General features: G+C 42.2%; 1 protein-coding gene across 1 annotated transcript in view; it reads left to right on the top strand.

Annotated features, from left to right (window-relative positions):
* The window catches only part of AKNAD1 (AKNA domain containing 1), a 175,947-nt gene that overhangs the window by 27,861 nt on the left and 131,546 nt on the right, over window positions 1-16,540 (top strand). The window contains exons 4-5 of the mRNA XM_069232398.1: window positions 4,411-4,541; window positions 11,584-11,717. Coding sequence (XP_069088499.1) covers window positions 4,411-4,541; window positions 11,584-11,717 — 265 coding nt within the window. The remainder of the gene's footprint in view (window positions 1-4,410; window positions 4,542-11,583; window positions 11,718-16,540) is intronic.

A 16,540-nucleotide genomic window follows, 5' to 3' on the forward strand; every position in this document is an offset into this window, starting at 1 on the left:
TACGCCGTGGGTGTCGCCGCTGGTGATTGCGCCAAAACCCAAGCAGCCAGGAGCGATTCGCCTCTGTGTTGATATGCGACTGCCAAACAAGGCTATTCGAAGGGAAAGACACATAACGCCCACCATGGACGACATCATTGCAGATCTGAATGGGGCACAGTGGTTCTCCAAGTTGGATCTCAATGTGGGGTATCATCAGCTAGAGCTAGACCCCGAAAGCAGGAACATTACCACTTTCTCGACGCATGTGGGGCTGAGAAGATACAAGAGGCTGAGCTTTGGAGTGTCCTCCGCGGCGGAGGTGTTTCAAAATGCGATTAGGGAAACCCTGTCGGGGTTGCCAGGAGTAATCAACCTGAGTGATGACATTCTAATATACTCCAAGACGAGAGAGGATCATCATTGTCATCTACGTGCGACGTTGAAACGGCTATCTGAAGCGGGACTAACGCTTCATAAAAAAAAGTGTGCTTTTTACCAAAACTCGGTAGAATTCTTTGGATATGTGTTTTCGAAAGAAGGCCTGCAAGTGGACCCACGGAAGGCTGAGGCTATCCGTCAGGCCGCAGTTCCGCAAAGTGCCACGGAGGTTCGTAGCTTCCTAGGGATGGCCACGTACTGCGGGAGGTTTATACCACATCTAGCCACCATGTCTGAACCTCTCCGGCAGCTAACTAAAGGGCAACATCGTTGGGACTGGACTCCAGAAGCACAACAGGCCTTCATGGATATTAAGGAGGCGTTGCTAGACAAGGCAACTATGGCCTATTTCAACCCCAGCAGAAAGACCGAAGTAGTGGTAGATGCGAGCCCCGTGCAAGAACAGAGGCATCAGGAATGGGTCCCGGTCGCATACGCCAGCCGGGCGTTGTCGGCCGTTGAAACCAGGTATGCGCAGATTGAGCGTGAGGCTCTAGCCATCCGGTGGGCGTGCCGCCATTTTCACTTGTATTTGTACGGGCACGAATTTCAAGTGGTGACTGACCACAAACCTTTAGTTCCGTTGTTCGCTGGTTGCCCGCGTCTTGCACCTCCGCGGATTGAGCGATGGACCGTTCTCCTTCAACCTTATAGGTTCACTGTCGTTTACCGGCCAGGGGCAAACAATCCGGCAGATTATCTGTCTGCGCAACAAGAACAAGATGAGGAGAGTACGGAAGTCTTTGTAAGCATGGTCGTGCAGTCGGCATGTCCTAACGCCCTTCTCGTACCAGAGATTGTAAGTGCCACGCAGGAAGACATCATATTGAGCCACGTCAAAGATGCGTTGAGCCATAAAAAGTGGAAGTATTTTCTAGAAAAAACACATGCGTCTCGCCCGGAACAGAGAGTGGCCATGCAAAGTATCTGGAAAGTGCGAGATGAACTGTCTACTGATAATGAAGGATTGGTTCTACGGGGAAGAAGGATTGTACTTCCACAAAGTCTCTGGTCTAGAGTGATTGAGCTGGCACATCAAGGACATCAAGGGGCTGCTAAAACCAAGGCTAGATTACGTGCCAAGGTATGGTTCCCAGGTATGGACAGCCAGGTTGACGAGATGGTAGGACGGTGTCATTCCTGCATCATCACGTCCGTGGAACCTCCGAGTTGTCCAGTGATAACGGAGCCGGCTACTCTGAAACCATGGGCTAAGGTAAGCATGGACTTCGGAAGTTTTCCAGATGGGAGATTAACTGCTGTTATGATTGACTCTTATACTAAATTCCCGGTGGTTGAGGTGGTACCGTCGACGGCGTTTGAGAACGTGCGACCAGTTCTACAAAAGACATTTGCATTGTTTGGTTTGCCTGATGAGATTCGAACGGATAATGGTCCCCCATTCCAAGGCCACGAGTTTCGGTCATACCTTGAGGGTTTGGCAATTCATCATCGGAAGATAACGCCTTACTGGCCTCAGGCAAATGGGGACGTGGAAAGGTTCATGCGAACTTTGAACCGGGCTCTTCGAATTGGAGTAGAGAAAAGGGAAGACAGCGAACAGTGTCTACACCAATTCCTGAGTGCCTATCGTCAAACGCCTCATAGTACTACTGGTTGTGCTCCCTCCTCTTTGATGTTCAAAGTATCTCCACGTGACTGTATTCCATCAGGTCCTAAGTGGAGACCTCCGGTCTTGGATGTTAAGGCCACTCAAAAACGACGGCGAGCTACTAATCAGAGGGCGAGTACCCAACGACGAGCAAGGTACCGAGGGTTTCAAGAAGGAGACCAAGTGGTGGTGAAATGTCGGAGAGGGGGAGGAAAGTTTATAACTCCTTTGAACCTGAGGTATGGGAGGTTATTGGCGTGAAGGGGTCCATGATCACTGCGGCCAGAGGAAGACAAAGAGTGACACGGAATGTGTCACATTTTAAGAAAGCTGGACGGAGGGAACCAATTGATGATGAAGGAGAGTTTGAGGACATTACCGTTGGGTCACCCGTGGTGACCAATGAGGTGGAGAGTGTCAGGAGGCCGGTGCTGACTGAACAAACCTTACCGGTTTATGCCCCTGGGAATGCAAGTTTGCGCACAAGAAGTCGAAGATATGATCTACGTCCCAATCCTGCACCGAGTAGTCAGTTGAAGGACTTTGTCTGTCATGTAGGCTGCTCATAGTTGGAGTTCCGTTGCCAGGTGGCTATAACAGGATGAAGACGGAAGGTCTGTTGGTTCGTAAGGACCGTGTTTTCATTGAGGTGGACTGTTTACGTGTGTTTTGTAGTACGAACTATTCCTAAGTGATTTTATACTGTTGTGTGTTAAGTTTGGTGTTGGATTTGTTAAGTCCAACCTCCATGTGGAGTAAAACATGGGGGGGATGTAAAGAGTTAATAAAGAGCCATGCGGGCTCTCCATGTGCGCCTGACGTGCTCTGCGTGTCCGGGAGGGGCACGGAGCACGAGGGTATAAATAAAGAGCGAACTGCGGGTGACGCAGTTCCATGCGTGTGTTCTCAGCAAACACTGTCTGTGCGTGTTCTTTCAACGACAATGAAGGCCCAGTACACTATGTATGTACTACAACGCGCTGCTGTGGCAAACTCGTTTCCGTCGCTGCTGCGACCTTGATCACTGACAAAGGGAATTAATTTCATTTCCTCTTAAAAAGAACGTATCTGACTCGTAACGTAATCAAACAAACTGTGAAAAGACTAAAGTGTAACACCATCCCAATCAATATAAACAGTTCATTTACAAAAGAATGGCAGACCTAAATGTTGCGCAAAAAGATTACAAATGAATACATTTCCAATTCAAATTAGTTACACCCACATCGCAAAAAATGATTACAATTTTAAAAATGATTCTTTAATTTTGGTATCTAAGAAAGATCTCGCTCATATAACTAGCGTACTCTGCATACTGCGTTTTCCATCAGAAGGCGTTGCAAGTTCCCTTATGCTGTTTATGCAGTTGCATGAACTTGCTACACCAAATGTTGTATATTTCATATTAATATTTATGCCCAATTGGGAAACCATGCAGTTAACAGCAGAATATTGCAGTGCATAAATATTGATGGTAGTCACATATTTTAATATATATATATGAATATGCGTGTGTGTGTGTGTATATACTGTATATATATATACACCCACACATACACACGTTTACATGTATTTTTTTAAAATTACTTTTGGAGGCTACCCCTCCAAATCACCTTTTTTTACTTGTTGCCTCCTTACACCCCATTACCACTTTATGCTCCACAGTCCTATAAATGACTTACCTCCCATTGCCTCTACCCTTCACTGAACCCATAAAACATCAGTTTTCCCTTTACCTCTACATTTCCCTAAACCATAAAAATCTCTAACCGTCCTTTGTGTCTGCTATTCATTGAACCCTCAAAATCCATACTACCCTTTACCTTTCCTTCCAACCCTATAAAAATTATTTACATATATATATAATATAATACGTAATTTAAAAATATTCATCCTTTCTTGGTGCTGCACGGTTAAGTACCTAGAAAGGGCTTTGTGGTACTTCCCTGCATGGTACTTCCCTGCATGGTAACGTCCTGCATAGTAAAAGACGCATGCAAAAGGCTGCATGTGAATAACCATGACTATGTCTGTGCAGCAAAGTGGGGCAGTGGCTCTAAATGATGTCCCAGAGCTGGAAAACGAGCCAGGGGCTCTAATCCCCTGGGCCTGGCACAAAGTCCCACTGCTGCAGTGTTGCATCATGTCGCCCAAGATTCTTGATTCTTTTGAATGCCATATCTTGTTCGAAATAGTTAATAAATTAACGTTTGTATTAGTTTTAACCTTAGCATATGTCATGTTATAGTCATACAATCTTAAACATGTAAACAGAGGTTTTTTTTACTAGACAGATTGTGAACATGTGTTATGCTTTATCTCTCAGCTCAATTAAAACAGTTTACTCTTTGCCTCATTTTTTGCTGTTCTCATTAAAGAAGGATCTGGCTGCTCGTCTGGTCTGGAAGAAGAAAAATTGCCGTTGAAGCCGAGTGGACTCCAAACGCAAACTGAAGGAGAAAAAATGTCCCACATGCTAAAGGAGCAGACAGACCAGTTCAAAATTAAAGTAAAGTGAATATATCATTTTGAGTTGTTTGTTAATTGTGTAGAGTGTGTGTTTTGTAGTAGGTGGAGTGCTGTTCACTTTTCTTAGAATTAAAATGCACAAAATATATACACAAGAATCCACACATGCACACAAATGTTCATGGGCAAGCACGCAGGTTGTACAGAAACACACAAACACAAACATGTATATAAATATATATATATATATATATATATATATATATATATAAGTGTACCTCTAAGACGCTGATTACGAGAGTTCGTGAGGAGAAGGTAAACTAACGTACTTGATATAATCCACCTTCCTAGGGTTCTGCATTATTGAGTGTGACAAAATGCACCTATTACAAGTTTGTAGGGAATAACAAGTATATTTTGGTGCTTACTGCACTAAAATCTGCATGTCACTATAAATACCAAACTCTTTCCCATTTTTAATATATTCTGGGAAGTTTGACCTGCCGTAATTATACTAGTGGTGCAGTTGTATCACTTCTAGCAACTGCCAGGTGCTCTAAACTTTCAGAATTCTGATCACTTATTATCAAAGGACAATTAAACCATATAGTATGATTTTGGGGGTCAGTGCACAGATGGATCTCCTGTAGCAGGTGAAACTTAAGTCAAAGAGGATAGCTCGTAGAGAAGAGAGTGGTGTCTCACTAATTTAACTGTGATGTTAAATTTGAAAGTCTCCCGTATGCAGAGCTCAATCGTGATTGGTTTGTATTTTTACTGCCTCTTTCTTCTAGAAAATGGTTGTGTTGCTGTTAATTGTTATGTCTGCTCACTTTCTTTATAAAATCCATGTTAAGCCAATATAGTGGTCAAAATACTTGAAACCACCATCTACATTAAAAACAATAATCATTTAGCACTAGAAATGCCAGCCCTCTCTTGGCATGTGTGGCAAATCCCAAAACAACTAGAATCACAAGACATTGGTTAATGGAGAAATAGGTTAGACCTGGGTGCACAAATACAAAAAAGGGAGGACCTGTCTGGCTGTTTCGGCTGAACTGTTTCTATTGGAGCAGGCCTAAGAATGATTTGCATATGGATAAGCCCAAATTGAGGTGGCATGGTGCGCAAAATAACAATGAACTGGGATGCGGCCAAGTAATTACCAGCAGCTGAGACTGATTCAAGCATTCCACCCATCACTTGTTTGTATGCTTGTTACATTTTTTTTTTCTTTTAGCGAGTATGATGTGATCACAAAAAAACTGAGCTGGTGAATGGACTGGGACCAAAAGCCACCTGGCAAAACGTTTCATACCAGCCACATGTAGCACCTAACAATCGCAACACTCTCCAAGATGATTAGGAGTGCAATGGTGCATTTTGCAGTACAATTTTCAAAATATATTTGTCTCAAACCCAAAGATTTAGTGAGCTCCTAAAGAGGAACTTATGTTGTATTCCATTAAATCAACGTCTGCCACAGTATCCAGGAGCACGGTTTCTTTAAAAGCAGTGAATCGTGCATGTGCCTATACTGAAACTGTGCAGTTGTTACAAAATACATGGTGCTGAGCAGACAAATACACGTGTCACAGAATAGCTAGTGCATATCTAATACCTTGTGTCCACCCGCAAAGAAAGAGGCAGTCCCAAACACTGCATGGTGCAAGCCAAATGAGCGCTATTACGGAACTGTACTGGCGTCTCACCACTAGACTACCAGTGCACACAGAGCTTGATTGTGAGACCTTGATTTGTGTATGCTTCATTACATGAAGAACAGTGCAAGCTGAAGATAAAACTGAGGAGCCTTTTAAGAGCTCCGTGGATATCCTAGCACAGATATAGCATTATATGACAGTTCAGGAATTTTCGGAGTAGATGTTTTAGGCTGGGGATAGCAGTGCATGGTGAAGACCAAATGCTGTGAAAGTCTCGGCATTGGGGCAGCACTGCACAGTAACACTCTGAATAAAGATGCCTTGTATTAACTCTCTTGATTTCACATTGGAGTGAATTATATGAATGCAATAGGCTAGAATAGATGTGCATTAGAAGAGCTCTGATAATGTCTTAGTACTTGAATTTTACGGTAAGTGCGAACGAAAACCAGAGGGGTGTTAGGAATCTATTGAATCTAAGTTCTAAAGTGAAAACTGTTCATGCAACTTGAGCATGAGTAATATATTTTAATTCACAATGTTCTTTGATTGAAAAAGTTAAATAAAAGTTTAGTTTTGGCTGTTGTAATGTACTTCAACAATAGACACAGGGCCTCATTACAAGGCTGGTGGTCTTGAAACCGCCAGCCTCGCGATGGCTGTCAGGACTGCCGCTGCTGAGGCGGTCCGACCGCCACATTAAGACCCTGGCAGTCAGACCACCAGGGTACCACTGACAGTGGCCGAGGTTGGAATCAGCCAGGGCGGCACTGCACGCTGATTACGACCTGGTTCTCTGCACTGCCTATGCACTTGGCATGGGCAGTGCAGGGGTTCCCTTGCCCAGCACTCTCTCAATGTTCACTGTCTGCAGGAGTGCTGGGGCACCTTGCAGGCGCCAGCATTGCTGCTGGCTTGATTACGAGCCGGAGACAATGCTGCCGGCACTTTCCCGCTACGCTGACTGGCAGAAACCTTGGTTTCCCCTAGTCAGCCTAGTGGGAAAGTCTTAATGGGTCCGGCATGGAGGTAGCCAATGTAGCAGATTTTCCCGTCCGCCGAACTCTTAATAAGGCCCTTATGTATTAATGTATTTCCCATAGCCAAAACATGGGTGAAAGCCTTTGATACATTGAGATCATTGTACCTTAGCTCTGCATTTCCTTTGTTTAGGTTTCCATATGACAGTGGCAAAGGGAATGCTGATTGCCTCTCAGAATTCTGCCTCCAACTCTATCTCTTCCACTCCGTGACCTACTTTCCCCTTTGTCACATCATCCTCTTTGAATGCTGGTTTGGGGGTCGCTCAAGTTGCCCTTAGTTTAAATAATCCTGAAACTCTTTCCTATAAGAGTAATTACAAGTTCATTTACTAGCATTTCTAGTCCAGTACCCTTAACAGTGAACACCTAATAACAACTAACTTTGCTAAACACGGATGAACATAATCCTAGTTATTATATTCTCTGGTATTTCCCAACTAGTCCTTACCTGCCATTCACTTTTGTGATACGATTTCAGAAGCGCTTGCTGCACTTCTGCCAGCTCTGGTCAGAGGCACCAGGAATTTAGCAGTCATTTGTTTTAGAATTGCACTCAAGGGCCATTAATTCGTGTTTATGCTGTGTTCACTGCATCAGGAAGTATGGAGTAAACATTAGTGTTATAGAAGGTATGAGAGAAGTGGTACAGTTTATGTAAGAAATGCTTTGGAGTATTCCAAAGCTACTATGCGATTCTTAAACAAAAGGCAAGATCAATTCTTTAGGTTTTGGACCTCTGCTGCTTCCATTAGAGCAGATTTTAAGAAACCATCCAGCTTAGAGATGCCCTAAGGTGATCCATACATTTCCGAACATCTGTTTATTAGTATTTTCAATGCATTAGAAACATTACATCGTACATCAGCAATAGGGTAACAAATATGTGTAATTACACAGGACTGCGCATGCACAATGAAGAACGGTATGTGCTAGCCCACCGATTACCAGTTATTCGATTATCGTATCCAGCCTCATTATACCCAGTTGTCACATATCATAGGATAATAAACATTTCGATTCAAACAAGAGGATTCATAGCATAAAACTCTAGGGGCCAGATGTAGCTAAATCCGTTTTTGCGACTTGCAAATTGCGAGTCTGAGCAACTCGCAATTTGCAAGTCGCAAAAACGGATGCAGAATGGTGTCTCAGACACCTTCTGCGACTCGCTATGGGGTCGCAAAGACCCACCTCATCAATATTCATGAGGTGGGCCGCATTTTGCGACCCCATTGCGAGTCCCTGCACTCACAGGGATGGTGGCCTGCTGTAGTCAGCAGACCTCCATGTCTGTGACTGCTTTTTAAATAAAGCAGTTTTTTTTTCTCATTTTGCAGCCCATTCTCCTTAAAGGAAAACGAGTTGCAAAATGAAAAAAAATCCGAAACCATTTGGTTTTGTTTTTTTCAGAGTAGGCAGTGGTCCACAGGACCACTGCCTGCTCTGAAAAAATATTTATGTCGACATTCACAAAGGGGAAGGGGTCCCTTGGGGACCCCTTCCCTTTTGCGAATGTGTTACCACCAGTGTGACACTGGTGGTAACTGCGAGTTGGTTTGTGACCGCATTCGCGGTCACAAAGCAACTCTGAATTGCGATGCGAGTTGCAAATAGGAAGGGGACACCCCTTCCTATTTGCGAGTCGCATTCCCAAACTGCGAGTCGGTACCGACTCGCAATTTGGGAATGAGCATCGCTTGAGGCCGTTTGCATGGCGCAAACTGCGTTTTTTGCAGTTTGCGCCATGCAAATGGCTTGTTACATCTGGCCCTAAATCCTGTAGACACTCTAAGGGAGAGCCAACATCTATCTGTCTCTTCAAGTCACACCGGAGGATCGATGCGCCCATACAATGGTTTACTGGCAGATACATAGTTTGAGCTCCCCACAGACAACAATAAAACAAAACATAAACAAGAACAGCCGCTGGAGTGTTACATGTGCAGTATATAAATTGTAATTTAAGCATGCCACCGGGAGTGCGGGATTCACCGCATGTTATTCTTCCATACCAGTATAGGACGGGATCGCATGCAGGCCATAACTATTTGCCACCTTGAGAGTAATCAGGCCTCTTTACCGCACCAAGACCAGTCCAGCCTCTAAGGTGATCCATACAAGTATCTGTTTTGTACTGGGCCCTATGATGCAATTTGTATTCATCATAGCAAAAAAGTGTATGTAAAAAGGGCTTAGTCCCTTTTAATGCATACACCACTGGTACTCACATTGTAAGAATGTTGTTGCTCTTTTATATCCCAGTAACCTCGCGCCAGATCTTCATATCATGCTCAGAGTCCATTTCCAATGGCTTGGATTAGCCATTCAGGGGTTGACCAGAATCTGTTGCTCTTTACATACAAATTCAAGTGTATACATTTTCTTTTATAGGTGGATGTCTTTTCTAAAAGTTTGCCATTTCCGGATCAGTATATGGTAACTCAATATGTTTGTAATTCTGTGCAGTGCTGTGGAGTTGTGTATATAAAGTAATGCACTCTATTTTTCGTGCTGTTTGTTGTGTGCAAAAAATGTAATTACCTTTTAATTTATTTCCAAACACTCATATGCTTGCAAAATTAATTTATGGTAAATGGCATGGAACGTTTTATTGTGTATTTTTGAAAGGCCTTATTGGGGTTGCTGTGCTTATATTTAATACCTGGAGGTCATTTAGTTAACATTGTTGTACAGTCCTTGCCTCTGTATGGTTTAGGTGCATACCCATGCCAAGTCTTGGACGTTTGGATGGAACAAGCTTCTCAACCAATAAATAATGATGAGTGGGAATGAAATATGGGAAACACCTGGTCTACTGAGATTCTTTAATGAGCCGGCATTGTCAAAGCCAGTAGTCTCACCTGTTGATTTTCCAAATTGAAACGTAATAGCATCGCAAATGCTTTTTACTGATGCTATTTAACATCAGAATAAAGAAACCAAGCTTGCTTGCCGATGGTAAATAGCAAAAAATAGCGTGATGATGTCAAGCACACATCATCATGCATGCGCATATATGCAACATCACACTGTGGCCGCGGCTCCCTGGTGCGCCATCACAACTAGCCAGGGGTGCCGCACAAAGTTTGGGAACCACTGAGCTATGTCCAGTTCGGACAAAATAAAACTACACCAGTGGTTCCCAAACTGTGTGCGGCGCCCCTGGCTAGTTTTGATGGCACACCAGGGAGCCGCGGTACCCAGTTTGGTAACCACTAATATACAGTGATGCTAATCCGCCATTTATTTTCACAATTCCAAGATGTCAGGCTCGATTTTGGATAAGTAAATAACAAACTAAGATAACTATGGATGTAATGGGGAGGGCCGGGGACCGACAGTTGAGTGGGAGGGCTGATGGAAAGGTGAACATCATAGGGTGGTAAGATTAACGTTCAAAGGGTGGGGGAGAAACAGAGGAGAGGGGGCTTCAATGAAAAAGTGACAAAAAGCAGAGCGAGATGGAAAGGCAAAGGGAAGCAAACAACAAGCTTGGTGGCAGTGAGAGCAACATGGAGAGTGCTGGCATGGGGATGTGAGGCGAAGGGAGCACGGGGGGGGGGGGAGAGAGCAAGAAAACACATGCACTTCCAGGGAGTGCTAAAGGTAATAGATATAAATGAATCCCTGAATCTGAGAAGTGCAACAGTACAAATCATACAAGCAAAAGTATGGTAGACAAGCTGTGCTTCAGACGAGGAACAAACACAAGAGGCCATTGAATAAGATGCAAACAAATTAGATTGACAAGAAACCCAACCAATGGTAAGCAATGGGCTGACCCGAAGCCCATTATAAGTATTGGTATTTTCCATCATATTTTGGCAACAGACAGGTTAAAGGGTTCTGAGGTTGAGACCTAAAGAGGACACAGAACAAAGAAAAAAATAAAAGAAGGATGAAAATGCAGAATTAATATCCTATGTTTTATGACCTATACCATTTATTTCAAAGTAGTAATGTGTATTCTTTACAGATTAGTGAGGGGAACAAGTTGCAGCAGTTGAAGTAAAATCTTTTTGTAAAGACTCAGCCATACATTACATTTTTTTACTCGCACTGCATAGTTTAGATTTAGATGGTGTGTCTCAGAAAATCATACCCAAGGAACATGAGGAAAACAGGCACAAAACATGGATTGAACATTTGTAGTGTCCTAGTACTAGCTATAGAACAAATGAAAATTAAATAATGGGAAATTAGGAAGTATTATGTAAGGGAAATGTGTGCTCAAAAGAATGTCTTAAGAAAATTAACACAGCAAATCAATATATTTTATTCCAGACTAGACAAGCCGATGTTTGGCTTGGAATTCTGACATTTTAAGAATACAAGATTATGTTGGATGTAACATGTTCTTAATTATTGCAAGGTTTTCCAGCACTTAAAAGGATGCTTGGAGACACTGGAGCGAAACTATTTGTCTACCAAGGAGAGGCATCGAAGTTTGCAGCTGCAGAAGCAACACCCCAGATCTGGAAGTGTTGGCGAGTTCGATCCCGACAGGTCAGATTGAGACTTTTGATGGATACAGAGTCCAGGGTTTACAGAGCTTGTGCTGCTGTCAGGTGTCAACACTTGTTGAATGACTATAATTGAGCAGACAGGGGTTTAGGTTGTGTCCAGTATGTTTGCAGAATATCACAAATCATTGCAATCAGTCCCACGATAGCCAAGTTAAAGATAGAATTCACTGGAGCAATACTGAAAATTCCTGAAAACTAATCATAAACCATATGTAGAATTATGCCATCAGATCCTGGTAACCTCGTCTATTTTGATACCTGCAGAGCAATATAGCAAGGCTTTGTTGTTGAAACCTTGCTGTGCAGGGTTCAGACCTTACTATGATATGGAATGGATTTAGAATCAGGAGTTCCTCAGAAGGGCTCATAAACCCTAAATCAAGATTTAGCCAAAAGCTTTTACAGTTTAGTAACTTCAGATGTTAAGTTGCAATAAATGTCAACACTATTGATTAAAACTACAGAGTAAATTTTGCTATGGGTGCAAACTCATGATTGTGGCCAAACAGAATGGGGTACGGAATATGAAATGTATTACTTGCTGCAAAAATGGAATTTCACACTATTTATCAGCAAGATTCCCAGCATGTTTTACCTGCCAAGAACCTATGGGCAAAGAGTACAGTGTATTATATGCCATTCATGCAAGGACAAATATTACCTGTGCAATTGATGCATAGGTAAGTACCACCTGTCTTGGAATCCTATTTAGGGCGCACAGGGGAGGTAGTAATCATGATTGTAATCAGGGCCTATCTGTTTTGAAGTTACATTTCGATATTAGAACCAAGAACTCCTGCAGTTCGTGGTCCTTGGATATGTATGAATTAGTCCTGAGATATTTAGCAGATGGGAATTGCCTTGATGGGCTAACAGTTCCCTCGTGGGTCTTTGTTTTTATTCGTATCTATTCCTGCAGCCAGGGAAGGTTTCTTCTACTTATGACCTAAACAGAAGTCAGTGAATGTTTGTAGACACGTACAGATTGCTGGTTGATTGTGTTCCAATACGTGTGAAGAGCAACATTATGTGGATCCCAACATTATGCCTATTCTGAGTGCTATGTAATAATGAGAATTGCGCATTTTAGTGATTTATTAATCTTGTCTCACCGAAGTATTTATTTAATTAACCGTCCTGAGATGGATTGCAATAATTGCTATTACTCCGCTATCATCCCTGATACGTCTAATACCTCTCTTAGTCTGAAATGTGTATCCTATAGAAATTGCAATTAGCACACTCCAAATTCCTTGGTTCTGAAAGACCCATCTGGCTTCAATGCCTGTCAGCTTATTCTTGTTTGGCTGGTTTCATCTTCCTTCCACTTCTATTCACCCTCCATACAAATAATATGCTTCCATAAGCCTGTCTTTCCAGACTCAGAGTACCCTTAAAAAATGTCCTTTCTCCACTTACCTTAATTAGATCATCCTCTTAAATATCTGACTTCGGCCACATTTTAGGGTCACCAGGTTGACACGTGTGCAGTTAATTGCACTGATACATATAAAATCTTGATGATCATGCAGCATTTGTTAAACATATCATTTTCGTCTCCATGGTGCTGCAGAGCAGCGCAGAATTACACTTTACATCCAGTGCTACAAGTTTGTATATTAAGGCAGGTATCTCCAACCTTTTTATTGATAAGAGCTACTTATGTTCAATGAAAATCATCACAAGCTACTAATATTATTGGTATTGTCGTTTTGTAGCAGTCACCACAGCAGACAAAATTACAATAGGTTATTAAATATTTTACCATTAAATAATAAATAAGTACTAATAGATATATAAGCACATTATTTTATATTTATTTATATTTTTAACAATTTTAAATAATTTATTATAATTTAACATTATTTCCTATGGGTTTCTGTTTTAAGCCCCTACCTCTGTTATTGTCTTTGGAAGGGTGCAGTACCAGTAGTTGGCCACGTGTAGTGCTGGACTTACTACAAAAGTGTAAATTGCTGCAAAAGTGCAGTTTGGGAATACTGAAAAGTAGTGAACTTACTCAAAAGTATAACTGTACTGAAAAGTGCAGTTTCTGAAACAGGCTCTCAGTTCACAATTTGTGACAACTTTTTTAGAGTTGGCTCTTTGTACATCATGCCACCTTATCTACAAATTAAAAAATCTGTAGTTCTACAAAGTTGATGGCTGCTCATTGGAGCAGCATGTAATCCCTTTACACCGATCCTCTGTGAGAGATGGAATGCTGCTGCAGAGAAAATCAGCCTTTGCACATTTGCACAGCAAAGAACATCCACTTTTTCACACGCACTTGATTAATTCTCGTGACTTTGCACCACAGGTGGTTGAGTGAGCCATTGTGTTTGCCATGGCAAACACTATCTAGCTTGTGTTCAATTATTAAAAGAGAGCTGAGGTGAATTATGAAGGGCCTGGCTCCAAATGTATACTGCTTTGTAGGCTACAATGAGCAAGTGCTGTTGAAGAGCCTCCAGAGTTAGAGGGACATAATATAAATCCCTGTTTTACTCTTCTTTCTTGGTTGCGGCGGTCATACAGAAGATGACAAACCTTTCAATAGTAGTTATAAATTCTACAGTCTCTTTTAATATAGATGAGATGGAAGTGGTACAAAAGGCCAGTGTCACTTTATGGCACTTGCCCTTGACCAGAAATGTTATTGCCTTTTCCTGAAAACTGTTAAGACTTCAAAAAAGGATATGTCAAAGCCGCATAGAGCAAAGGCTATGTCTTGACTTTCCAATGTGATTCTCACCCCATTCACACTAGGAACCACAGGCCTAGGACACCACTCAGACCAAAAGGTTTACTAAGGGGATGAGTGGGTGTCAAGGAGTGTGTTGAGAGTTCCCTTGTTGAGAAGGGTGACACTGGTATTTCGGAATGAGGTCATCACAGGAATTTTGCTGGATACGAAAAAAGTTCTCTCTTTTTCAAATTGTATGGAAGATTCACAGTGAAGCACTAGAAAATCTGGAACTAACAGTCCTGTCAGTTTTGCCCAAGGAGATGCCGATTTACCAAAAACATGGCGAAAAATACCAATAGATCACTTACCCATACTCCTGGTGTATTACAGTGATGAGACAAAAGGCAACCAGGAACCATTGTCATCCAAGGGAGAAGTCAAACACTGCAGAGGGAGAAGATCCAAAAAAAGATAACCAAAGCCTAAAGGACAGGCAGAAATCTAGAGAACACTAATCTCTGCAAGTACCCTTTTGCACATTAAGTAAACAAAAAAGTTGTGAAAGGCGAAATTAGTGAATTTACTATTGTCCACAAAAGCCTTACCATCAGGTAATGTTGTCATGTGGCTTATTTCCTTGGCATTGGCTACTGATAGAAATTTGGAAGTGCTCTACGAGACTTTCTTCCACGTGACCCTGGCACCACAATGCTATTACACATTCTTCCAAATATGCCATTGGTTATGCATTTCACTTAGCAAAGACTATCTCACTTTCATCCTTTGCCTGGATGCACGCAGAGGTGAGGAATTCCTGACAAAACCATTGATGTGGTGTCACTCCCTGTCAGTGTATGAAAGGCTAATATCGATAATCACCCATCAATTCCTATGGCCTCCGTCATTGCACTAAAGAGAAGAAGATGAAAAGAGTGTATTGCACTGAATGCGACCACCAGTAGTTCATAGTTTAGGCTCTTTATGAAGTTTACAGCCAAGGCAACAACCCTGGTCTCTCCAGCACATATGGGATTGCTCCTTTTACCATACAGCAATACCATCAGCACTATGACGAACCGTCTTGTATCAACTTACTATTGGGTGCAGAATTCCAGTCGCGCTGTTGTGGTTGCAGCATCTAAGTGTAAACTTCTTAATCTTACTTCTTCCTGTTCTGTAAATACAGCTTTACCATGATATGATGTTCCTGCTATTACCTAGATACTGAAGTAAAAAATAGAAAAGTGATGGGTGATTGAATTTATCTCAGTCACTGGTAGTTGCTCTGAGCTTTCATTCACTCCACTCTAGAATGTGAATAAAATATGGTAGCTTTTAAATTTTGTGAACTTAAGATACTCAACTGTAGAGGAATGGAACAGCTTAGAGAAAATTCATCTTGACCTTCCTTGTGGGTAGGACACGCTATCACCTTCCACTAACATAGAAATCTCTTCATAGTTACATCCCCTACAGACAGCTACCAATTAACAAGCACTTCATAGAGGTACAGGCTCCACTAATTTCACTGTTCTTTAATCAGGAGTCTTAGCGTCTTATTAAACCTGCAACAAAATAGAATAATTTCAACACTTACATATTGTAAACTGTTAGAAATGGGGTCTTTGGTTGACAGTCAGGTTACCCCCTGTTCAAGCAAGGACCCTCACTCTAGTCAGGGTAAAAGAGAATCACCCTCAGCTAACCCCTGCTTACCCCCCTTGGTAGCTTGGCAGAGCAGTAGGCTTAACTTCAGAGTGCTAGGTGTAAAGTATTTGTACCCACACACACAGTAACTTAAGGAAAACACTACAAAATGACACAACACCAGTTTAGAAAAATAGGAATTATTTATCTAAACAAAACAAGACCAAAACGACAAAAATCCAACATACACAAGTCAAGTTATGAATTTTTAAAGATTAAACTAAAAAATAGCGCTTAGAAACAAAAATGTTTTGATGAGGTGTTAACACGGCGTCGTGGCGGAGTCGTTCCCAACAAGCCGACACCAGCGGCGCCGGACACGGAGTCGCGTAGACCCCCAAGTACAGTACCTTTGGTGAAGAGTGAAAACAAGTCGATGCGCGAAGTCGGGGATCGCGGCGTCTGTG

Source organism: Pleurodeles waltl, chromosome 4_2, assembly GCF_031143425.1.
Source record: "Pleurodeles waltl isolate 20211129_DDA chromosome 4_2, aPleWal1.hap1.20221129, whole genome shotgun sequence".
NCBI lineage: Eukaryota > Metazoa > Chordata > Amphibia > Caudata > Salamandridae > Pleurodeles > Pleurodeles waltl.